Source organism: Rhinolophus sinicus, linkage group LG10 (genome assembly GCF_036562045.2).
Source record: "Rhinolophus sinicus isolate RSC01 linkage group LG10, ASM3656204v1, whole genome shotgun sequence".
Lineage (NCBI taxonomy): Eukaryota > Metazoa > Chordata > Mammalia > Chiroptera > Rhinolophidae > Rhinolophus > Rhinolophus sinicus.
Window position 1 is genome coordinate 24,732,141 of NC_133759.1, and position 27,862 is coordinate 24,760,002.

The 27,862-nt window shown below is 35.7% G+C and overlaps 1 protein-coding gene across 2 annotated transcripts in view; it reads right to left on the reverse strand.

Annotated features, from left to right (window-relative positions):
- Positions 1-27,862, reverse strand: part of UBE2E2 (ubiquitin conjugating enzyme E2 E2) — a 292,593-nt gene that overhangs the window by 258,320 nt on the left and 6,411 nt on the right. For both annotated transcript variants that reach the window (XM_074312784.1, XM_074312785.1), the window contains exon 3: positions 20,880-20,930. In XM_074312784.1, coding sequence (XP_074168885.1) covers positions 20,880-20,930 — 51 coding nt within the window. The remainder of the gene's footprint in view (positions 1-20,879; positions 20,931-27,862) is intronic.

A 27,862-nucleotide genomic window follows, 5' to 3' on the forward strand; every position in this document is an offset into this window, starting at 1 on the left:
CTGAACAAAAATAAAATATAAAGAATAAAGTTGAACTTTAATTGTTAACATCTATTTGACCAGCTAATTGATATAAATTTCCACTATTATAAATCTTCCTTTCGTACATCTAGTAATGCTCCATTATTAAAGGTCACAAAACTCTACCAAAAACTCACTGAATACTAAGATACTCTAAGAATTACAATTTCATCCAAGAGTCAGTTAAAAGTGACTATGGGCAAACAGAAAATATTTAGGCTTAAATACTTGGGCTCACAGCTCCACGATACAGATGGCTTAATTCGCTTCTACGGTGTTTCCCCGAAAATAAGACCTAGCTGGACCATCAGCTCTGAAGCGTCTTTTGGAGCAAAAATTAATATAAGACCCGGGCCTTATTTTACTATAATACATATAATATATAATATAATTAATATAACTAACATAAGAAATATAAGACCGGGTCTTATATTAATTTTTGCTCCAAAAGACGCATTAGAGCTGATGGTCCGGCTAGGTCTTATTTTCGGCGAAACACGGTATAAAAGATGTATAATGATTAGAGATGAAAATGCCAAAAGGTCCTGTGAGATTTCATCTGTAGCTTTTACTGCAGACATAGTAAGCCCCATAGATTCATAATTACATCATAAATAGTGCTGTTGTGTACTGCAGAAACAAAACTATTTAATGACACGTTTTCTCCCTGAGCAAAACAACTGGATCATTACCATTTATTAAGGATAACATGGTAAAACTGGAATCGAGTACTCATAGTTAATGTAGTAATAAGCACACTGCTATACAGCTAAACACTGCCTTATATCAAGTATTACCCAAGTTAGCTCTTTATCTTTTTTTTTTTTAGTATTTTAATGGGCTAGTGCATTAACACAACTTTAAAACAAAGCAACATTAATAAAGTCCTGTAAGAACTACTGCACTAAATAATTAAAACTTAAATATATCTAACAATCGAAATGGGGGAAGGTAAAACAGTCAATGGAATAAATGAAAAATGGGAATTATTTGTGAATAAAATGTGAATGTTCGGCCAATTATCCTAACCTTAGATATTAACCAATAAGGTCTGAAGGGAAATTACTGAGATGCTTATTCTCCTAAGTCAATAATATTTCCAAAATTCAGCAGGCTGCTCTATGATAAAAAACTATAACCAAGAACAAGGCTGGCATCCAAGAGAAAAAGCCCTACGGAAACTGGGAAGAAATGGGAATTATACTTTAAAAGAGGAATAAAAGTTGAAAGCATTCTAGTCAAAAGTTGATTATGAACACCAGCATACCTTTTAGAACCTCTTTTGCTTGATCACCCAGTAACTTTCCACACTGCCAGGCTTATATAATAGATACGCAATGTTTGCTAAATCTGAATTTCTTCTGATCGCATCCCTCTCCCTCTTACTTCATCTTCCTTCTTTCATGGAATCTCTTAAACCTCCCCACCGCCACTCAATATATCATATTTGACTAGCTTTTTTATTATACAGCTGAATGTTTTCACTATGTTAAGTGAAAGAATCCAGACACAAAGACCACACCTTGTATGATTCCACTTATACGAAATGTCCAGAAGAGGAAATTCCATAGAGACAGAAAGTCAATCAGTGGTTGCCAGGGGCCAGTGGTAGGGGAGGAATGGGAAGTGACTGCTAACACTAGGTGTGGGGCTTCTTTTGGGGGTGATGAAGATGTTCTGGAAGTAATAGTGGTGACAGTTGCACAACTTTGTGAATACTCTAAAACCACTGAATTACAGAGTTTAAAAGGGTGAATTTTTATGGTATTTGAATTGTATCTCCATTTTAAAAAGCAGCCTGAAGTCCTTTATAGGGCGTGAGCTAAAAGCCCACACCTCACTCAATACCTCAGCAGTTCCACGATCAATCACTATTACAGTATCACAACTGAAGTTCAGAATGAGATCCTAAACTAACAAGAAAATGTTAAACTCAGTATATTCTGTTTCAGAGGTGAATGAAATGCAAAACTCATTTTATCTTAAATGATAAAATACAAACTATTTGGGAACTTAAAGAGACATATTTCAGTTACTCAAAACTTCGTTTTCCAAAAACACACAACTGGACAATTTTTCCATCTTACTGAAAAACGTCTTCTTTCCCCAACTACTTCATTAATCCTGTGTATTGGCTTTTAAAAACAACTTTTCCCCCTGATGTTGTCAGGGAGAAAATCCTGTCCACCCTTCAAGGTCAGTTCAAGATCCCCTGACTATTCCGACCGTCACTGGTCTGTTTTGTTTTTTTAACTGCTACCATACAGATGGTCTGCTCCTAACAATTCAACATTATATAACTCTTTATATTTGCACAATGCTTTAGTGTTCTAGGAGCTTTCGTTTACATTATTATATTTGATCCTTTTATCATCCTATGAGGTAAGTGGAGTAAATTCAGGAAATATAAGGAATTTGTTCAATTTCTCGAGAAGATCCTGGACTAAACTTCAGACATGCTGACTGAATTTTGACCAATGAGAAGAAGGCACTCGTAGGTTTTGAATAAATGAACAAGGCTGTTAAGAATTATCTTACCACTTACACCACGCTTCCTTTGTACACCATGTGCTATTTTTTCTCTAATTATTCCAAGTGGAACAGCCTTATTTCAACAATTAAGATTATAAACTCCTAAAGTAGAGGCCGTATCTTACACTTGTTCCACGTCCCCACAGCACTGAACACATCTAGATGAGTTGATTAAAACGAAAAGCCACCCATGAACACTGAATGTATTCACGGTTGTTGAGATGTATCATCCGAAAAGACAAACTAAACAGGAAAACACTAAAAATAAAATTTTAATCTATACCCCGAACTTATATGAGAGTTTAAAACCAAACTTAAGCTCAATGATTTGAATAAATAACAAGTACATTAAGATTCTGTTTATAATTGCATTGTATAGAATATTTTTTACCTTAAGTAGGAGCTTATACCTTTCAAAAACAATTATTCTCCTAAACAATTGATGGTGGTAGGCTCTGCTACAAGACATAAGACCTAAGACAATCCAAGTACCTGTGAGAATGAAGCAGAGTACCTCATACTGAGTGTAATTAATATAGAAAACTAGAGATTACATTTTAAGGATAAACGATATTTTAGCTGACAATAAACACTACCCCAATTAACGAGTTTTGTAAACATGAAAAACTAATGAGATAAAATAGTCAATGCAACCTCCTAATGAATTTTCTAATCATCTTCCTTTTACTGACATTAGTCCAGCTGATGAGACTTCCACATACAGATGAAAATGCAAAACCTTTACCAAGAGATATTAACAACCAAATAATCTAGGGTCACACACAAGATACTTACTTGTATGCTTAGCTTCTTAGAGAAAAATAAAACATTCAGAAATTCTGTCTTACTAACTGCATAAAAATATTTGCGTGCCGTATTATTATACATGCAGTATACCACATTCAGAAAATAATGAACTGTACTCATATGTCATATGACTTCACCATCCTCAAAAAAAAATGAAGAAGAATGCATGCAACCCTTATAAATACTAATACTAACTGCATCAGTGACTAACAGTTACTGAGCTCTTATGTGCTAGGCACTACTCCTGTTGTATGCTTTCCATATGTAAACACATACAATCCTCACAAATCTGTGCAATTTTACAAATGAGGAAACTAAGACACAGAGAAGTTACATAACTAGACCAAGAGGTTATATATACGTAACCTGGGCAGTCTCCAGAAGAAACTACTGTGCAATAATGCCTCTCTAATGCAAAGTAACAGGTGCTGTGTGGGTGAACTGAGTAATTATAGAACAGAGGTGATATCTGAGCTAGGCTTGAAGTCCAAATGGAAGAAACGGAGCAAAGGCTATGCTCATGCACATGTGTAGGGGACGACTTTCCAACTCTGCAACTTCTATTTGGCCTTGGCACACATAGGTTATAAGCAAAAGTGGTGACAGAGACAGGCAGTCCACATATCCACAGGAAATGTTTGACAGCACACTTAAGCCAACTCTGGCTTTACAAGTAGCCTTTGCTGTTCTTCAGGTATAACAATCCTGACAGCTCATTCTCGGCGGCAAAAAGAAAGAAGAGTGTATGCTGACCACACTTAATTGTGTGTTGCAAGAGATGGGAGCTAGACGGGCATAAACTGACATGCTACCAACCACGGCTTCTTCTCTAGTGAGAAATACACTGGATTAACAGAAAGACAATAAATGGTGACACATGCACAACCGGCTGTGTTCAGTCCACAGTCACACTCCGGCTGTGAGTTCTAAAATGTGTTCCTAATTAGGTTGGCCAACATGCAGATGGGAAGCACCCTGCTTCCCAAGGGGAAAGCCTTCCCTCTTGAGCTCAATTATGGAGTCTGGTTAAATAGGTGACATGAGTAATCTTGGAAAATTACTCTTGGAATCTCAATGCAACTTGATGGTCTTTATTCACTATTACTTCAGTCACGTATTACTGAGGACAATGAGTAATTGCAATCTTATTCTACTTTTTTATTCACTTGAAAAGTTCATTCATGATCAACTTTAGACGTACTCACAAAGACTGAGTACTCTCCTCTCTCGACCTCATAGGAACCTCACTCCTGGTCTGCCTCCCACTCCCTTCCAGGAGACGGCAACTCCTTCTGTCTCCTTCATGACTCCTTCTCCTTTTCCCACCTCTAAATACTATGGTTGCAGAGGGCTCGGTCTTGGGTTTCTTCTTTTTCTAGTCCCTTTCCATACATACCATGTTTCCCCGAAAATAAGACCTAGCCGGACCATCAGCTCTAATGCGTCTTTTGGAGCAAAAATTAATATAAGACCTGGTCTTATATAATATATAATATATTATATTATACCCTGTATTATATTATACCTTATATTATATTATATTAATTATATTATATTATATTATATATTATATTATATTAGACCCGGCTTTGTATTATATTAAAATAAGACCAGGTCTTATATTAATTTTTGCTCCAAAAGACACATTAGAACTGATGGGCCGGCTAGGTCTTATTTTTGAGGAAACACGGTAAATTCGTCAAATCTTATGTATTTAAATATCTTTATGATAACAACGTCAAATTGATATTGCTAGCTCTCCACTCATGCTCAACTGACTATCTGGCATTTCCATTTGGATTTTTCACAGACATTTTACAATTAACATACCCAAAACAAAACTCTTCATCCTGTTCACCAAATCACTTCTCTGCACAAAACTTTCCCTCATAATAGGCACCACCACTTCCCCAACAGACTCAAATCCAACCTGTTTTCTCCCTTTTCTCTAATATTCCCCCCAAATCTGCCATCTATCCATCAGCCTCCTACCAATTCTCTTTCAAAACCTACCCCTCTAATTACCCTCTTCTCCACACCCTAATCCACACCACCATCCTCTCTGCCCGGGATGACGGGCAGCCTCCAGTCTTACACCCCCACCTCCAGTCTAGCGGCCACAGCAATCTGCATAAACACCAAACTCTGCTGGATTTGGCCCCAGCCTCATTCTGCAGTCTTATCTTGTGCCTTCAGAGTCCCCTGCACCCTCCCCTTCAATTCATTTACACCAGACGTCTGCTAGCTCCTGGACACCAGAGCTGGTACGTGCTTTGGAGTCTCAGCAGAAGCAGCCTGGAAGGCCGAGCCCTCCACACCTTACGTAGCCAGCACCTTTTCTTCATTTACTTCTCAGTTTAGATGTCATCTCCTTTAGAAACGCCTTTCAAATCCAAAGTAAATGTCTATTTCCACCCTAAAACTCATCCCGTGTTTGTTTTCTTCACAGCAATTATGATATCTGTTTACTTTCTCCGACCCATAAGGTAGTTTGGGTTTTATTTTTTCAATACCAGTCCCCATCTGCCTTCACAGCTGAAATGTAAGCTAGCTCCACAAAGGCTGGATATCCCTTTTGTCTTATTTATAATTGCATCCCCAGTATCCCGCATAGTACTAATCATGTAATAGGCCCTCGGAAAACATTTGTTTAATGTTAAATGAATATTAATTTCAAAACACACTCCAGTTTTATTATTCACTTAATCTTGTAATAAGCATGTCCTGAAGACACCAGCACCTTACCATCCTTATTCAAGAATGTTATTTTATTTTGCTGTGTCCCACGCCCCAGTACCATTTTGAGCCTATTCATAGACTCCCCTATTCATCTCTGACCAGCTGCTTTGTCAACCATGGAGGCTAATCTTATACCTGAGACAAACTCCCACCTCTTAAAAATGCGGCAAAACGCATTTCTGCTCTATCCTACCCTAATTCTAAAAGCACTCAGAAGGAAACACTTACCTTAAGTCTTAATGGGCAGTATGCCAGTAGATCCCTCCTTCCCAAGCCTCCAGCAGACTGTGGGGCATCAATCCCACAGTCCCTGACTATGTCTAACTTATAAAGTTAAACGTTTTAAGTACATAAATATGTTTAAGCCTGCCTAATCTCTTACCTAGAAAACTGTGCTTACTGAAATACACGTTCTACTTCATAGATTTGTCACAACTTCCCAGATGACAGGCCTGACCATGGAAGCTGAAGGTCACTGGGTGCATTTCCATGTATGGGTCGAACTGAACAGTCATCTCTAACTACCTTCAAATAGATACTGATAATCTGTTCAACCATAAGCTACCATCTCCAAAATCCACAGCCGGGAGTCTCCAACTGGCTGATTACAAAGCTGCACTCAATTTGGTCATATCCCAGTCCAAACCCCTAAACTTAAAATGATGGCAAGCAGGAGAATGAAAGAATATTTCAAGTATGGAGACTGATGACATCAGAAATCATGCACAACTCTTTTTCTGTAAGAAGATCCTGTCAGCAGCCATCCACTGACCCACATCTCTAGTGACCTCAAAATTCGGAGAAACTGTTTAACAGCTTTTCTCCACTTGAAACTGGACACATCTAGCCATACATAATTTGAAGGAGAATCAATTTTAGAAAACTACCACATGGTAATTTTATAATTATTAAATGTTTTATAACACCTATATTTACATATTTGAAGAGGCTACCCTGAATTTAGTACTTAGACTACTTTGTTATAATATATTCAGAATACTATGATTCTTATTCCATCGGGTTTGTTTGTTTTTTAAGAATATTACGAGTTTTTCAAAAAGCTGATTTCTGGGTTTTTTTTCAGTTCCAGTTGACATTCAAGATTATTTTATATTAGTTTCAGGTGAACACCACAGTGGTTAGACATCTAGATTTTACGAAGTGATCACCCTGCTAAGTCTAGTACCCACCTAGCACTATACATAGTTATTACAATATTATTGACTTATTCCCTATGCTGTACTTTATTTACATCCCTGTGACTATTTTGTAACTACCAATTTGTACTTCTTATTCCCTTCACCTTTTTCACCTTCCAATCTGGCATCCATCAGTTTGTTCTCTACATCTATGAGTCTATTTCTGTTTTGTTTGTTTGTTTATAATTGTTGTTTAGATTCCACATATGTGAAATTATATGGTATTTGTTTTTCTCATCTGACTTATTTCACTTAGCATAATAGCCTCTAGGTACATCCATCTTGTCACAAATGGTAAGAGCTCATTCTTTTTTAAGGCAGAGTAATATCCCATTGTATATATGTACCCCTTCGTTATCCAATTGTCTGTCAATGGACACTTAGGTTGCTTCCATATCTTGGCTATTGTCAATAATGCTGCAGTGAATAGCGGGTGCATGTATCTTTTCAAATTAGTGCTTTTGGTTTCTTCAGATAAAAACCCAGAAATGAAACTGCTGGGTCATACGTAGTAATATTTTTAATTTTTTGAAGAATCTCCATACTATTTTCCATAGCGACTATACCAATTTACAATCCCACCAACAATGCACAAGGGTTCCCTTTTCTCCACATCCTCGCCAATACTTGTTTGTTCATTTATTGATGACAGCCATTCTGACAAGTGTGAGGTGATATATCACTGTGGTTTTAATTTGCGTTTCGCTGATTAGTGACATGATGCACTTTTTCATGTTTATTGGCCATTTGTATGTCTTCTTTGGAGAAATGGCTATTCAGGTCCTCTGCCCATTTTTAAATTGGATTGGTTGGTTTTTTTTATGTTAAATTATACAAGTTCTTTATAAACTTTGGATATTAACCCCTTATAGGATGTGTCATTGGCAAATATATTCTCCCAATAGGGTAAACTGTCTTTTAGTTTTGTGGGTTTCCTTTGGTGTGTAAAAACTTTTTAGTTCAATGTAGTCCCATTTGTTTATTTTTTCTTTTGTTTCCCTTTCCCCAGGAGATATATATAAAAAAAAAAAAGGAAATTACTAAAAACAGTGTCAGAGAGTTTACTGTCTATGTTTTCTTCCAGGAGTTTTATCGTTTCGGGGGTTACATTTAAGTCTTTAATCCATTCTGAGTTTATTTCTGTATATGGTATAAGAAGGTGGTCTAGTTTCATTTTTGTGTATCTGTCCAGTTTTCCCCAACACCATTTATTGACCAGACTGTCTTTACCCCACTGTATATGCTTGCCTCCTTCCTAATAGATTAAATGACCATGTAGGCCATGGGTTTATTTCTGGGCTTTCTATTCTGTTCCATTGGTCTGTCTATGTGTCTGTTTTTATGCCAGTATGATCACTATAGCCTTGTAGTATAGTTTGATATCAGGCAGCATGACACTTCCAACTTTGTTCTTCTTTCTCAAGATTGCTGTGGCTTTCATGTATTTTTACCTTACACTATATAGTGAATTATTAATTTCCCATTAACACAGATAATTAAAATCGAGTAACTGCTACATAAATATTCGAGGCTCCTTCTAATGTCGTCTTCAGGTCCATTTGAACCTTTTAGGCAAAGGTTATAATGAGGTTCTTTTGGTACTTCAATAACTAAAGCCACTTGGACACAGTCTAAGACGTTTGGATAGTGCCAGAAGTACTGTCTATCCACTCAAATTTAGAGCATAATGCAAAAGGATTTGTCTCAATGTATTAAGAAACTATCCAAGACAAAGTATCTATTATATAAACTCTAAAAATTCCTAAAGGATTTGACACCAATATAACAGGATAGTAAAAGTGATTTCTTTTGCCATTTCTTAAAACTAGTCTGCCCCTTTCCCCTACCTCAAATCCCAGTTGTTCGCAAAGTAGGGTCATAACACAGTTCAAGTATCATTTATAAACCAGGCTGTTGCAGAGCATTTACTGAGGTGATGCACAGGGCTTAGCTAAGGGAGAATATGATAGTTAACTCAGAAAGGATGGAGAGAGACTACTCCCACCCAGTCCCACCCTACCTCAGTCAAGGGCGTCTGACTCCCCAACCCACACAGTCCTACCTTCTCACGTTCTAGATCATCTTTCCCTGCCCTGGCAGGCTCGGGCTAGTGCCAGTCCGCCACTTGCAGACCCCCTTACTCATTACCAGGCCACCTGGAATCCAAACACTGCACATGTTGGGCTTCATCCACCTGCTGACTTGAGCCTAAAACCAAAATGGCAACTGCTGAAAGCAGTAAGCAGTTTTGCCAGCCCTCAGAAACTGCCCTAGCTTCAGGCAAGGGTTTTCCTCCTGTACTTGCACTGATTCTAGTTCACCATTGGCATGTAGGCCTCCGATCTTTCTGCTCTGATGCATTAGGCCACAGAATTTAGCCCTTGCCTACAGACATGAGTTATCTTTTCATAACACTGGAGAAAAGTTTTAAAACAATTGTCTCTTAATGAGTAAGATCATAAATAAAATAAGCAGTCCACATGTACGCTTATGTGTAAAGAGCAGTGGTTGTTTCTTCAAAACTTTGAATTTTCTTTTAACCCTAAGATTTTTTTGGCTCATGGAACATTTAAGTCGGAAGAAACACATCCCAAATAAACCATAAGGACGCAAATCATATTTTTTCCAGGACCAAAGGGAGGAAAGGGAAACCATGAGTATTGCAAACAGTTTGTTACATAGTTTAATAGACTTGAAGGTATGCATGAATGCTGTCCAAATGAATATTCAAAGGATTCGCATTCAATTATTAACTCAATTTCATGTTGTTATTTGATTAACAGTAATATTTCTATTTCCTAAGTCAGATAAGTGGGGTTGATGAAACAACAATAATCTGGGACCTATCAAATTGATGGATATTATTTATGTACCTAAACCCCACATCAGGCTTTTATTCCTCATGTTGTTCATATATTGTCCTTTTCCTATAAATTTAAGTTATGACTACAGAAGGAAACAAAAGCCTCATGTATTAATCAGATAGGGAACTGATAACAACAGGATGCTTTAAATAGGCCAAATCAACTATATAAATTACGTACCATAGGCTCCAAAAGGGCAAAGAGGAGAGGAAAACTTTCACAATCTATGGGTAAGGAGGACAAACGCTGATAAAAATATCATTTGTCTAGGGTCCAATAGCTGGGAAAAACCATTCTAGTACTACCTCACACATGGTATCTGAAAATCCTCTGAAAGAAGCAAACAGGTTCATTTTTAATTCCTCCAGAGATGGGACATGTATTAGCTCCTGAAGTCACCCCCATTATTTCTCCAGACAGCTCTGACTAAAGATGAAGCCTTTACATCAAGAAGAAAATGGTTTCCTTCTAATTTAACACAGCAGTGCTAGTTCCACTCCCTGAAATCACACAGAATAAGATTAATCTTTCTTCCATTTTATGGCTCTGAAAACAGTTAAACACAGCTATTATGACCCCCTCACTTCTCCAGACGAAGTAACTCCAATTCCTTTCAAATGTACTTCATGATCACAAATAACAATTCCCAATTTTCCTTGTTTACATTAATTGTATCTAAATTTTCTAACTGCATAAAATGCATCCATTCTATCAATTAAATAAGCAACACACTGAACTGTCAGAACTAAACGCTAGTCCTAGCTCTGTCATTAAACTGTGTGTCTTGGGAAACTACCATTTTTTTCTCTGGGCTGGAGAGAGTGCGACCATAAGCTTTCCAGTTTCAATATCTCAAGTCTATCTAAAAACAATGATTTGCAATTATCACTTTCATTTTGTTAAGAAGTTAAAAATAAATATTTAACCAACCTTTATAATATTAATATTTATAATGGTCTTTTACTTAGTTAAGGGCACTGTGTGTGATGCTCTAAAAAATAATAGTATTTACGAGTCCCTGATTCTTAGACTACCATGGTGGTTGATGGGAAGGAAGTGGGGAGACAAACATATAACTACAAGTATGCAGTCATGTATGTATGTATGTACTTATGTAGTATATCTACATCACTACAAACACCATTTAAAAAGGCCAAAACGACCAGGCAGTTTACTCTTACCCAAAATTGAAATGAAGCACAGAGTTAAGCTTGAGAAGTCATTCTTTTCCCAGGTCTCTGTTGTGCGCCATAGTAGTCACTAGTCACATATGGCTCTCTAAATTAAAATTAAAACCAAGTAGAAACAAAAATTCATTTACTCAGTTGGACTAGCCTCCTTTCAAGCACTGAATAACCACATATGGCAGGAGCTACTGTGTTGGACAACACAGATACAGAACGCTTTCATCGTAACAAAGTTCTGCTGGGGCCAGGGCTGTCCTAGACTGATTCACCCACATCCCGTTTGCAAATGGAAGAAGGCACAGCAAAGTCTCAAAGCATTTGGTCTCCAACATCTGCAACACCAAGGCTGAAACCCTAGCTGTGCCACCTACCTGCTGTGTGCCCTTGACAAGTTACTTAATCTCTGTAAGCCTGTCTTCCCACCTAGCAAGTACTGTACTGTCTAAAACTAGTTAGTATCTACCTCAAGGATAGTCATGAAGATAAAAGGAGATAATGCTGGTAAAAGCACTCAGCACACTGACTCAAACACGGAAGCTTTCAACAGCTATTAGCTCCCGTACGTACTCATTCACAGGGGCACTGAACCAACTGATTGCTAAGATTTGAAATATAAAGATTAAAGAAAAAGTTCTCCCCCAGTAGGTGAAACAGTTACCACATGAAGCATCAGGAGAACTGACAACAGTGGGAATAGGAGAAGAGGGCACCGGATTCTAGGTGGAGGGAACAGTAGGTGCCAAGGCAGAAACCCTGGCTCTGGAATGAAGGCTCTGCTTTTCGTCGTTTTGAATTATTCCTAAGCTTCATCTTCCATACAGGTGAGATTGGAGAGTCTACCTGCTTTACATTACATCAGAAAATCAATTTTAGCTTATAGCTCTGCCTGATTCTATTATACATTTTAGAACGATTTGCTGCTTCTACACAAATATGGATTTAGATATGCCTTTAAAGGTTCCCAGTAAGTCCCTAAAGTATGTAGACATTCTAAATAAATAGTTCTAAATAAACATTTACAAAAATCAGAGTCAAAAAGTAAACTGACAGCAGAAATTTAAAAATCTAAATTTGCATTGTTCTCAAAATAAACATACTAATGAAAGTTTTACTTCTTATTTGCAATAACGTTTAGTTGATAAAAGATATTTAAGTCTATGAATATAATAATCACTGTAAAGAAATGCTTTGGGTGTGCTAAAAAAATACAGTTTTCAGGACATCTTAACAGATAAAACAGCTATGGGAATTAAAATATTACATGTTAGTAATATGACACTTTCTATCTAAAGTGCTTAGGTAATAAATCTGAAATAATACCCAGTTATAAAACTAGGCAAACTTAAACAGGTGATAAAATGTTCTGTGCTATTATAAAATATAATCCCAATGTGATCATTTAATATATGTTTTTTCAGACACATTCTTGTACTGTTTTTAAAGCAACAAAGAATAGAAAAAAAGAAATAACATATTAAAGACCACAAGTAATGGGGACTAAACTCACTTTATCACTTAACATTTTCTTTTATTATGAAATAAACATTTTTAAACCTGTGCCTAAAGCCAGATGAAAAAAATTACATTTTGAAATAAGAAAGCAAGGAATTTTTCTGGTGATTTTATTGAGGTAGTTATGTCTTCCCCAAATACAGTTCTGAAATAAAGGTACATGACAGCAGACAATTACACCTGAAGTTCCCCATGTAACACAATATCCCCTTAAGGCGCTATGTTGGTTGTACCCCAGGAGAAAAGGCAGCCTCAAGGTAAAGGCAAAAAGAAAACAGCCATATTCCTGGCAGTAGCAAAGGAGGGCGCCTTAAACACTATAAAAGGTATGAAAATGAGAACATTAGCCAGCTTGAAACTGACGTCAACAGAACATTAGGCAAGACCATGCTTTCTCACTTTCTGTCACACTGTACACATACGCCAACTCTTCAGCTATACAACCTGCAGGTTATATAACAAACAATTCTTTAGCTGCTTTAACCACTCAGTGCCTCTAGAATGTTATTTAAAGACTTTTGTCTTTGTTAAGTCCATGCGAAACCACTCAACACTGTAACAGTGAAGTCAAAAACTCATAGGAGTGAATAAAAAAATATCCCTCAGTTTATCTGTACTAAAGAGAGATGGATATGAGTAATTCAGATCCTACATATCATAGACGTTTAATATTTATTTAAATTTTATCATGTTAGTGACTCCTCAGAAGAGGCATTCCAGCATTCTGCTAACCAACATACATTTACATCACTGTTCAGTTATTCATACTATTTATTTAACTAATAATCTGCCTTGCTCCAAAAAGACATTGAGGCAGCTTAAAATTTTTTTGTAGTATTAAAGTAGAAAATGAAGATATGGCTACAAAAGGGAGTTTGAGTAAGAAAATAAAACACAACCAGAGTTGAGGTTTCTACACAAAATGCAGGTAATTACTAAAGACATAAAGTGAATAAGGCTATTAGCTTCAAGACTACTAAAGTAAAAAGGGGAAGCATTATCAATTTTAAGATCCGCAGAGGCCATAGATACTGGGAGTTTCTACCAATGAATACCATCATTCTCCTAGTCTTGGTTCTCTAAGCATCTATATATCTTGTATCTCAATTAGTTATAACCAGATCTTTAAGGATTACGGGCTACACCCGGGTATCTTCTTGTCGCCTACATCTGTCCTAGCAAAGGTCTAATACTCAGCCCTCAATAAGGACTAAAGGGACCTGCAGGGGAACGTGACCTATCATCGGGTGAGTAACAGGCTCACTTGGGCAATAAGAGGGCAAGCATCTGCCCATGGTGAGTCAGGAGTTGTCACATGCAAAGAAATCCTTTACGTGGACAAGTGCCAGTACTAAGAACACTAACATAGATGCACACCAACACACACAGGAGGGAGTGTGGTAGAAATCACTATACTCAAAAATTAACTTTTCAAAAGGTTCCAGCTAAATACTGTCTCATGGAATTCAGAAATACAAGTCAAACATCATACAAATGGTATTTTAGATTGTCTTGCGTGTTGATTTTTTTTCCATTTTTCCCTTAATTGAATCACATAGTTAGCCACAAATGTAATTCTGAACGTGTTTCTCTATCTAGTCACACATGTGGCATAATAAAGAATGAAAGATCAGAAAACCTGGGTTTAAATCCAAATCAACTATTTCTATTTGTACAACCCTGAGCAAGTCACTGAACTCCAGGAGTCCCACAAAGAGGTTGAAAAGACTGAACAACATCATGTATGAAATTCCTTGAAAAGCTATAAAATTCTACATAAATATTACTACAATCACCAAAAAAGGAAAACAATGAGTGACAATAATTAGATTTTTGTACTGTGGCTCTTTCTAGAGATCACACCTATGTAGACACTACACCCAAATTTCTATCTCAATGACTTCCTGTTCTATGATATAGTTTTAAAAAATGTTAACCCATGCATACATTTTCCCTACACACTGTTTCTATTACTATAATCTGGAAAATATATTTTCCTCTATTAAATGGCTCTCATCAAGAGTGAGGTCAGACAATGGGTAGGTATACGTCCAGTCATGGCCTCCTCTGTACTGGGAATGCCTTAACTAATTTGTTAAGACGATGAAAAGTAAATCAGAGGACTTGGAGTTTCTGATTCAAAACTTACTACAAAGCTCCAGTAAGCAAGACTGTGTGGTAGTGGCATAATGAGAGGCATACAGATCAACGGAACATAATTAAGAGTTAAGATATAAACTATCACATTTATGATCCATTCATTTTTCAACAAGGATGTCAAGAAAATTCAATGGGGAAAATGGTCTTTTCAGCAAATGATGCTGAGATCATTGGGTATCCATGAGGAAAAGCATGAAGTTGGACCTCTACCTCACACCATATCAGGCTGGTGCAAAATAGTAACTGCGGTTTGAAAGGTTAAAAAAGAAAAAAAAAAAAAAAAAATTGCAAAAAACGCAATTACTTTTGCACCAACCTAATATAAAAATGGATCAGAGACCAAAGTATAAAAGCTAAAACTAAAAAACTCTCAGAAGAAAAACATAGGCAGAAATCTTCAGAGTCTTGGATTGGGCAATGATTTCTTAGAAATGACACCAAACACACAAGCAACAAAAGAAAAAACACATAACCTGGGCTTCATCAAAATTTAAAACATTTGTACTTCAAAAGTCACTAGCAAGAAAAAGAAAAAAAACTATCCACAGAATGGGAGAAAATATTTACAAATCCTGTATCTGATACAGGATTTTACCCAAAATAAATAAAGAACAATTACAACTCCGCAATGAAAGCACAACTCAATTTAAAGATGAACAAATGATTTAAATAGACATTTCTCCAAAGAAAATACAAAAATGGTCAATAAGCATGTGAAAAGATGGTAGTCATCATCATCATCATCCATCATGCAATCAAATCAAAACCACCGTGACATACTGCTTCACACCCACTACGATGGCTATCATCAAAAAGAGATAGTAACAATTGCCAAGGCTGTGGCAAATTGGAACTCTCATACATTGCTATGAGGAAGGTAAATGGTGCAGCTACTTTGGATTACAGTCTGGCAGTTCCCCAAAAAGTTAAACATAGTAACTATATGACTAAGCAATTCCATTCCTGGAAAAATGAAAACAAATGCCCACACAAAACCTGTACACAAATGTTCACAGCAGCATTATTCATAATAGCCAAAAAGTGGAAACAACCCAAATGTCCATGAACTGATGAATAGATAAGTAAATGTATTATGTCCATACAATAACATATTAGAGACAAAAAGAAAATGAAATGCTGATGCACCTTCCAACATGAATGAACCTTGAAAACATGCTTTGTGAAAGAAGCCAGTCACAAAAGACCACATATTGTACGATTCCATTTATACAAAATGTCCAGAATAGGCATCAATAGGGACAGAAAGTAGACTGATGGTTGCCTAGAGGGCTGGTTGGTGGGAAAGTTGAGAGGAAATGAGGAAGTGGTGACTGCTAAAAGGTACGGTGTATCTTCTGGGGGTGATAAATGTTGCAAAATTGATTGTGATGGTTATACAACCCTGTGAATATATAAAAAGCCACTGAATTTTACGCTTTATATCTCGATAAAGCTGTTACATTTTTTTTTTTAAAGTAAAGCAGAGACAGTGTTCAATGAATGTAGAGCTACTGAAACAGCAATAAAAAGTGAAAACTGCTAGTATAACTGAACTACATCCTTTTTTTTAGTATCTCCTCCTTTTATTTTCTCAATTACTAAATCAAAAATCAAAATCCAAATGAATCATTTTGCCGTAGTCGCTACTCGTACTTTCAAAAAGCAATAAGGATCTCTGTCCAATTTCCATGCTCATAAAGCTAATACAAACTTGGGTAGTATCATATCATACTAGAATTTGAATTTAGCTGCTTCGTAATACAGAAAACAAGTTATCCTCTGGACAACAAAATTTTTAATTTTAATTTGTAGATTTTTCTAGCAAGCTGCCAGTTTTCCACCAGCATCAAGGAAATCATAAATGAATACACTAGCACCTTTACAGAGTTAAGATGTGCTTTTGACAATTTATGAAGAATCCTGCAGGTTACAACATAGTCATTTACGAGGGGCAGGAATTCTACCTGTGAGAGCATGAGTTTTACCCACTCCTTCCTGCTAAACGGGTGTGCGAAGCACTGACTTAGTAAAGCAATTCTAGCCAATAGCTCAGCACGTCCGACTCAGCTGGAGGTAAGAAAACATTTATGAATCTTCAGAGACCTCACAATAGAGCCCTTGCAAATGTTATGGGTCAATTATGTTATCCATTATCCATAAGAGACGAGGCCAAGCAAAGTATAGTCTACTATTTATAGGGTTATACTCTTAAGTATATAACCAAGTTTCACCCAAATTATCTATAATTCTCTATGCCTATAGCTGTACAGAACTTATGATTTCATGAACAGAAAATTGTTTCTTAGCTGGATTATAATTTTGTTTTTGAACATTGACTCTTATGTTGTAATTGTTTTTTAAAACAACTCTTAATTTAACCCAACTGGATTGTTGCATTTTTTACCTCAAGGATAAAATTAAAGTAAAAAGAAAACTGAAAGATGTACAGGCATGTGTTTCCTATAAGAAAAAATAATTCAACCTATTATCAAAGTATATTGTGGATACTCTTTAAAAATAATATTCAGGCTCATTCAAAACCCGAAAAAAAAATTAATACTATCAGTAGCTTCCTCTAAAAATGCCTTACATAAACTTATCTAGCTACACTAAGTGACATAATTCAGGGAGACTTTATATTCCCAACAAGCTCAAATGACACTCTTGTAGAATACTTTAACACAAGCTAGTTCTTTCAACATGATTGCAAGAATTGCTGACTTCACATAAGAGATGCACCAAAATTCATTAGTCCCACCTCTAACCTGACACACACACAGAACTGGGCTGTACGAGTCCGTTAAGGTTCCAGAAAATAATGATAAACCACAGTCTAAGTGGAACATAACACCCACGCAATCCCACCAAGACAACAGATAAAATCCTTCTCCACACCAATTGCCTGAACAGGTAAACCCACAGGAGTTCCCTTCCACATAATCTTGACCTGTGAAAGCGAGCTAACAGTTATCCAGACCACCAAAAGGCAGGGTTTTGAGAGCCATGTGTACTGGGAAAGGTACTACATAAAGGGAGTACTAGGGGAATAGGATTTTTACTCCTCCTATTAGGCTGATGGATTTAATTTACTATACTTTTATAAATTAATTCCATATTCATTAGGACACACATGAAAGCAGCATAGAACTTTAAAAAAAATCAACCACCAAAGCACTATTAAACTTCATGCCAAAAATAAGCCAAACTAAAATTAAGCTCCAACTTCTCTTTTCGAAGATGTTATAGTAACCACATTCTCACTGAAATATATAGATAGGCAGATTTACTATAAACCACAATCAAATATTTGACACCAAACAATCCAAAAGCCACATAATCCACTAACAAGCACACTGAACAAGTGTATGAAGCAGCACAAACAAGCACACAGGGAATACAGAACTAATCACCACTTCCAATCAGCCACAGCACAGAGGACCCTCGCTTGCCAAAAGCGAGCACCACATACAGGAAGGTGGTGGACACCATCTTTAGCTCTGCCTGGTCCAGTCCAATCAACTACTCTGGGATCAATGAAAGGATCCAAAGCCACTGCACCATAGACCGCAACCTCACTTTTAAAGCAAACTCATTGGCTATCCAATCTCCACACCGTTAAATGGATTTTCTTGCAAATTCCCATAAGCAAACAAATTAACCAAAATAGGAACAGGCACACCTCATTTTATTGTGCTTCACTTTACTGGGCTCCACAGAGGTGTTTTTTAAAAATTGAAAGCAAGACCCTCCACCAGCAAAAAGATCACCACCCACTTTATTGCCACACTTGCTTTATTACGGTGGTCTGAACTGAACCCGCAGTATCTTCAAGGTATGTCTGGACCTTTCTACAATGCTGTATGTCAATTAGCTCTCAGTAAAACTGGGAGGGGGGAAAACACAACAAAGTAGGTATCTTTCCTGAAACTGTCTGAAGAGCTTTTTATGTGTGACATCACACGTTAGAATGCTTTATTCATAAAGAGCTTACATATCCAGTAATGATATCATTAACTAAGGCTCAATGTGAAAGGAAATCTCCACAATTCAGATGACACCATAAACTTTTCTTTTTTACTTTAACTAGAACTATGGCTTAATTATTTTAATTTATTTAAATAACTATTATGTAATTTCTTTCCTTACTCTTAAGTTTTCATGCATGTTTACAATATATTGGTTTAATCAAAAGTTAAATTATCTGTAATAAGTCAAAGTTAAAGTAGACTAATGTGTTAGAAAATAATACATCCTACAAATGTGAGCACGTACACATTTTTACAGCTATGAAACCAAACTGTACACCCTGTATTGGGCAATCTGTTATTTTCATCCAACAGTATATTATAAACATTTTTTCAAATTTCAAAAAAAAAAAGAATATATCTGATAGCAAAGCAGCAGTCTAACCATCACATGATATTTTATATGGATTTCATTTCTCCAAAATGATCCTTAAACAAGGTAATGAAAACAAATTAATTAGTTTATTTTTCCAATAATCTGTTGTCAAAAGTTAAGCGGCTATATAAATTAAGTTCACCAATCCACTGTTTGTAAAAAGGTTACAAAAGTATGTATGTGGTAAAACACACTTTATTAAAAAAAAGATTCAAACAATTAAAGCAAATACTATCCTAAGAAACAAGGGATTTTAGGTTTAATTCAAATTGGAGTTTTTCGGTATATCAATTCACTTACATGAATTAGCCCCCGAAGTCTAAACAATGATAGGCCATCTGAAACAGCTTTGATGTAATATAGTCTTAAGTGCAACAAAAAGTCTTACTGTTAAACAGTTTTACCAAACAAAACGTGTAATATTTGACACATTCTTTGAACATTATTGCAAGTTTAAATACTGTGTATGACTCTCATGTAAAGAACGGTATTAGATTCACCACCAACCTAATAAACCTTATAGAATTTTTCCTACACAAAACAGTTGTCAACTACGCAACTATCAATATAGCCATTTGAAAAATTTCTCATTAATATCTATAGTTGCTATCTTTACTTTCACATAAAAATAAGATCAGCAAAATCAGAAATCATACCAAACAATAAATTCTACCTGAATTCAATACCGGAAACATTTTCCTGTAATGTGCCCTCTCACTTTCAATCCATAAAACTACCAATTTAAACTATAAAAACTCCCTATTGGCCTGGTTCCAACGGTGACCTCAGATCGAAACAGAAAGAAAAGTCTTAAAATAACCAAACAGCCATCTTCCAGCCTCTGCACCAGACCCAACATACAGTATAAAGCTGACGGTTATTTTTCTCCTCTTCCTCTATGTACCTGCATATCATTAATCACTTCCAGGCAAGTACTTTTACTTCCTACAAGTAAACTGACCAGAAAATTGATGACATGTGGTCATAAAGGAGAGAGTATTTTCAATTTAACATCATTGCCTCAAATCGCCTATTCCGACTTAATCACAACTGATGACTAGAAGAAATAATGTAAACCAGGAAGAACAGTTTAATGTTCCAGCACTTTTAAAAATCAATTTTCAACAAGGTAACAATTGAATAATTATCAAATAGCAAATATTTCAGCCACACTATTATTCTATCATTAAAGAAATCCTTTAAGGCCCCAACATCTCTTCTACTAAAATTGTATGTTACCCTACAATTGCATTACTGTTTTTGGCAATTCCGTTCTACACAGTGAACATTCCCTTTATGCACAGAAACCACCACCACTGGCTTTCAGTCATTTAAATCCAAATCACAACAATGTGTTTACTAATAATCAGAGTATGACAACAGTTGCATATCAAGCCAACAGTTCAATTATAATTTCTGCAAAAGATAAAAATAAATAAAAATCCACAAGTACTTACCTACAGTTGGGAGGAGGGTCCAATGTAATTTCTGCAAGTTCTTTCTGAATTCTTTAAAATAAAGACAAAGAAAGTTATGTTAAAATGTCTTCACTCTCTTTTTATGTCTTTAAAATGTTATACTTTTACACTAATATTTCCCATTTGTAAGTTTTTTAATTTGAAATACTAATTCTGTAAATCATCAAAATACTACAAAATACTATTTTTGTACATCATCATTCACAATAACAACAAAGTAGTAATTTCTACTGCAATTCTGACAATGCACCTACTACTACAAAGGATAACAAGATTGGCTGCTGTCAGTGCACGCAGCCTGTGGAAGCTGCAAGGTGACTTCAACTAAAACAACGTTAAGCCACTAATTACAATAACCAAAATTTCTAGTTTAAATTGGGAACTTTTGCCACTTATCTCTGGATCATTCCAACTTCTGATTTGTACTAGAACATCCCCATACAAGATGAAAAGATGATCATATGAAGCTGAATTCAAACATCCTAATCGATCCAATCAATTAAAGAAACGATTGTCAGGATAGTGATACTGCTATCAAAATATGTATGGTATTCCTCCTTGAAGATTCCAGGTTGGAGCAGACTGAGGCCTTCAAGTTTGACACTGTTCTTTCTGCTAGAACTATCCTAACAATATGTAAATAATCACTTTAATGTCATTGCAATGAACTTCATGCAAAGAAAAGAGAACTTTTTTAAAAAACCTGCTTTTGTCCTCATGTGTTATTTTCACCTTGGACTTTTAGCTGCACCAAATGCCCTATATACATACAATGAAGGCTACCAGTGCTACACTGTTTTGTAAGACAATACTTAGCAAGCTCTTAACTATCATTCATGCATTATTAAGCATAGGCTTTGTTAAACCAAATACAAAAAAAAAATTTCTCAAAAGCATTTCATTTCCTTTGCCTTGGTTTTTAAATGTGAGATTCACTGACTGCTGGATGCCTGCTGTCTGGTAATTACTGTGATAGTATATGGACAACAGCTGACTAAAGTACCTTAAAAAGCAAAAATGTGAACAAAAACATTTACTCTCAAATTCATCCTATGTCTTTTTCAAGGCAACAAATGGAACTACTGGAATAGATGCGACTCCTCCAAGAGGACTGGCACCAACTTCCTAAAGGAATTACACGCTACTAATATAATTTCCACTTCTCTAAGTCATGTGATTCAAAGTTAGGGAGGCATTATAAAGTAAAGCAAGACTAATAAATTCAAAGCCAAGAAAACTTTCATTTTAATTCTGCTATGCCATTAATTGAGAGTTCTTGGGTAAGAAGACTGCTCAAACCTGCTTTCTCTCTCAGCCTCAGTTTTCTGACCTATAAAATGAAGTGGTTAACTAGAACAAATTCCATGATCTCTTTTATTTTTAAAACATGATTTCCTTCTAATATGCACTCTATGATGTGTTTACATGCATATAAAGTATATATGGCCCACAATTAAATGAAGAAGTCTCAAAGATCTGATATAGGAAAACACCCTTGATGGATTTCACACAAACATACACAACAGGCACTTTAAAACTCAGTGGGTAAGTCCAGGTTAAAGACAGGAAACTGAGCATACACACACCTATTCACCTCCCACTCATTCAGGACCCCACCTGGTGGGAGAAGACACAGAAAGTGCAAAAAAGTATAACCAACAAAGATAAGGGCATATCACCAATGGATGAGAAATTTCAGTACATTTCTGGAAGACAGAGTGGATGGGTGAAATTAAACAGATTGAGATGGCCAATTGCATAAAGATATAATAAAGACATTATTCAAGATGGGGGAGGGAAAAAGACAACCAGAAATCCAGAAGAAAAACACTTCAGTAAGAAAATCATAGGTCAAATAAGAGGGAAACTAAAATGTAAAATAATTTTAATCAAGTAACAGATATTAAGAGGAAAAGGAGAGACTTGATATATTTTGCCTAAATGCTATGACTCATTGGGTAGCCTCGAGATCACGACATTGGACTTGTAGGAAACCAAATCCTAACATCCTGGTTGGTCTAGCACTGCATATTTAATTATAGTAAATGTTCTCACAATTTATTGCTTTTATTTATAAATAAAGCAGAGAATATGGGTTGCACTACACAATATAAATGTTACTATCCTTGAGGATGTAAAGTTATGTGTAGCTAACCAGCTAAAAATGGATGAAGGATGCATGTGAGTAGATGGGAGTAAGAACAAAGTATTAATATCCCTATTTTACAAAGTAGGGAACCAAGAAATACCGCTGAAATTTGAAGGAATAAGAAAATATATTATTTTCTTAAATATATTATTTAGTTTAGAAAGACAAACAAAACTTTTTTTTTAATGTAACTATCAACTGGGAGGAAAGAAAAGGAAGGAAGAGTAGGTAAACAAGCTACATCCTCAAATTTCATAGCACGAAATCCAAAGATATTATTTATGTTAACAATTCAACAAATAGATACATGCATATTATTTAGAGTCCTGTAGAAAACCAATAAAAGCGCTAAAACGAGAGACAGCTAAAAGAGCTTGCTTCAAGGGACTGAAATTGGTATAGGGAGAGTGTTGGACAGAAAACTGTGGCTTTCCATTAAAAATGTCTCTGTACTGTTTGTCACCAGAAGCATGAATAACTTTTGCAAAGTGTTTTTAAACTAAGAGGACCAAAAGAATACGCATTCAAAAGAGCATATTTAAACTGTCAAAGAAAACTATTTTTATCATAAAAGGATCTCTTTGGGATTTTTCTAGTAACTCATCTTGCTTTGTGCTTATACTCTCCCTTTTGTTTTTTTTTAAAAAAATGATATATCATAATTTTCTGTCATAGAATTCTATAATGGAACTTGAACCCTTCCAGATGTCTGTAATTCCAAATCTAATTATTCAATACAAAAAGCAATTTATTGATAAACTTGACAACTCTGAGCAGTGAGTCAATATATTTTGAGCCACTGTTACCTAAAAATGTTTTTTCTCTCTTGACAAAAAAAAAAGATTATACTAAGAACTGCTACTTAAACGACTGCGAGATGTCCTACTGTTTTCAATGACAGCAATTCAATTCTGTCTCAAAAGTTCTGATCGTGGTATATATTAAGTTTCTCAGTCTTGACAAGTGGGGTAAGGAATGTAGCTACTTCAGGCACTGTCCCTTAAGGTGAGGAAAAATGAAAAAGTATCAATAATTCACACTTACAGTGTACCTTTCACATGATGTTAGGCTATTAAAAGTGAAATAAATCTCACAGAATTCTCTTAAGTATTACTGGTTTATCAGTTTCCATTTCAAAGATAAAGAAAATAAGGTTAGTTATTATAAACTGGTAAGGTGAGAGACAGGAAATTACCTTGCTAAATCAAACAAGCCAAAAGATCTCTCTCTTATCAGAACTTTTAAAACAAAATTATTTCGTTAGACGTAAATCAACTAGACAATTGCCTAAATTTCCAATTTCCATTTGGCAGTGCAACTTCTTTGATTATTATGATACAGAATTCGGCAACTGCACATAGTTACTGAAACAAGTCAGAAGCAAAACACAGACTAAATTTCAGCATCTAAGACTAATACCTTAACTATTTGAGAAATGGTAAGAGTACAGCATGTGACTGTCATTTGCCAAAAAGAAAGGGAGGCAAGGGAACAACAATCATTATTCATTCAGACTTAATTGGAGAATATGGTACCAAAATTATACAAAATGGAGATGATATGAAGCACTCATTTTAACATCAACGTATTGGATTAATAGTTCAGAAAAACGAAGCAGCATATACATAGTGACATGTTTAAAACACATATATATTTTAGGTTCAAGAAAATTCAATAACTCTCACTCAGGGCCAAACAGAACATGAATACATGGACATGGGGATTTACAAAAGTGTTTTCTTGGCAGTTACGTAAAAAAAGAAAAGAAAAACCCTTTATCCTACCTAGATGACCTTCTATATTCCATGGACTGCATTCCTCAGTCACCAAAGAACCCCTATTCTAACAATTAAATCAAATGGTCAAACCTCACAAAATGAACTTATTCTCAAGGAGAAAATACCATGCAACTAATTATTAAAAATCTGTAAATCTCATAGTAGTCTCTGCTTTAACCTATATAATATAGAGCCATTGGAAATAATAAGCCTAGGATTTAATTCTGAATGGTGATACAGTAGGTCCACTCCCCCTTATCCACAGGGGATACGGTCTAAGATCCCCAGTGGATGCATGAAACCTCAGATAGTTCCGAATCCCATGTGCAGTAAGTTTTTTTCCTATACGTGCATACCTATGATAAAGTTTAATTTATAAACTAGGCAATTTCACCGTTATATTAGTTCTTACCATAGATCTTAACAACCTCAGCATACGACTTTTTTTTCTTAAGTTGAAAGTTTTCACTCTTACACTTTGGGGGCATCATTAAATAAAGGAAGGGTGACATGAACACGGGCACTGCGATAGTGACAGTCCATCTGATAACCGAGAGGGCTAACGGGCACGCAGCGTATACAACATGGATATGCCGGACAAAGGGATGATTAACGTCCCAGGCAGGAGCGAGATTTAATTATACTACTCGGAACAGTGTACAATTTAAAACTTGTGAATTGTTTAGTTCTGAAATTTTCCATTTAACATTTGAGGGCTGAGGTTGACCGCAGGTAACTAAAACCGTGGAAAGTGCAAACGCAGATAAGGGGGAGCTACTGTATATACAGTTGACCTTTGAACAACACTGGGGTGAGGGGCACAGACCACCTCGCAGTAAATAATCCGCGTGCATATAACTTTGACTCCCTATAAACTTAACTACCCTTGGTATCTGCAGGGGACTGGTTCCAGGACCACCCCTCACATATCAAAATCCGTGGCTGCTCAAGTTCCTATTTAAGTGGCGTAGGTGGATGCATACAGTCGGCCTTCCACGTCCTCAACTCCCATCTGCAGAACAAACACACTGCAGATATTTATTGAAAAAAAAAAAAAAAAATTTGCATGTAAGTGGACTCGCGCAGTATAAACCCATGCTGTTCAAAGGTCAACTGTACTATGTATCTGTGATCCTAAGAGAGCACTGATTTTTAAGACCCCCCTCAATTAAATGATTGTGAACATCAATTGTATGATGTACCTTTTCAGAAACATTAAAGCTTTTAAATGTACGTTTTCAGAATATAGAGTAATTACAAAAGATTATCTATAAAAAATACTACTTCATTCTCATGTGGAAACCAAACTGAGATGAGCCCATATAATAAAAGTTCACACTGGAACACACTAGAATCCATCCACCTTTCAACTTAACAAAAATTTAGAGTCTAAAACCAAATACCATTCCTACAACAGTATTATATTGTGTCTAATAGAATTACAATGTCTACACTGAACAAAGATAATTTGGAATAAATGCAATTTAAAATTCACATTTACAGATGTGTCAACACATAAAAGGAGCAGTACAGGCAACTCAATGAAGAGCTCAAAACAGATGTTTTATGGAATTGGTTAGTCAATTTAATAATATCAAAATTTGTCACTGCAGACATGGTCCAATTACATACTTACAAATAAAACAAGAGTGTCATAGACATTATCAAGAGAACAGACTGTGATAAAAGCATACCAATTTTTTAAGAAAGAAATTCTTGCCAAAGAGCAAAAATGCATCAAGGATATAACTATAATCTTCCTCTTAACTCCAAAAAACACAGAAATTAATTTATACCATTGTTTAAACAAAATATCCACTTAAATGTTTTCTATATCGTACATCACTTTTCTGTAATACCTGAAAACTGAGATTTTTTCCCCAAGAAAATACATTTCTATACCAAATTATTAGTTTTACAATTATAATACATTTCATGAAATTGAGTACCTCGGAGTAAAGTACTTTCCTTGAGTTACCATAAAATGTATATAATTATAGCATCTGAGTGTTTCTTGTTTAACAACAGCATTAAGTCCTAAGAGGTTAATAAATGCCTCATTTTCCTAAAGTTTACTAAATAGACTTGAAAAATACGTAACTGGCACAAAGAGTAAATGGCAGCATCAGTGTGGGGCACTTACTATATGTGCCAAAAAATGCTTTATCACATTCATTCTTCACAACAGCCCTGTGAAAATGGTACCATTATTATGTCCATTTTACAGAAGAGGAAACCGAGGTTTAGAAATGTTAAGTTACGTATCTAAGCTCACAGGGCTACTAAATACCAAAACTTAGACTCAAACCCAGATCCTATCTCTAGAGTTCAAGCTCTGCATGTTTCTGATTAACTATTTCTCATAAAATAACACTACCTGGAAAAGACTTCTCATCTGAATAAAAGTCAATCATCAGCAATAAAGTATAAATTAGAATTTTATTTTGAAACTACTTCTAACTTTGAATCTTCTGAACATAAGTACTTGGATACTAATATTCATGGCCGATTCAATCCCTACGATAAACTCAAAATTCTAAGACAACCAGTAAATAAATTTTGTGATCCTTTTATACTAGGCGCTGTGGACATAATGTGAATCAGAAAGATGCAGGTCCCTGTCCTCATGATTCCCAATTATTTTCTCAGTTCTTAGAACTTAAGCAGAGAGGCAAATAATAACAACAATAATAACATCACTATCAACTAAATTTGGGGAAGGGGAGGAGAAAGAATTAAGCCTGTTTTTAATTTAAAAATTAACAGTGAAGCAGCATTTTTATATCTAAAACAGATGGTATATGACTAAGTCATTTCAGACACTGTCACCCATAAACAACCTGGAGACTTTCTAGAGGAAGGTCATGAATCACAATTTGAAAATCACAGATTCCCAAGAATGAATTTACTAATGGAGGGATTCTTTCTGTCAAGAAGCAACTCAAAAGATACTTACTTTCACCAATGTAATAGTACCAATTTCTATTAAGTGACAAACAGGCACAAATACACACCATCTCAAAACTAGATAGCAT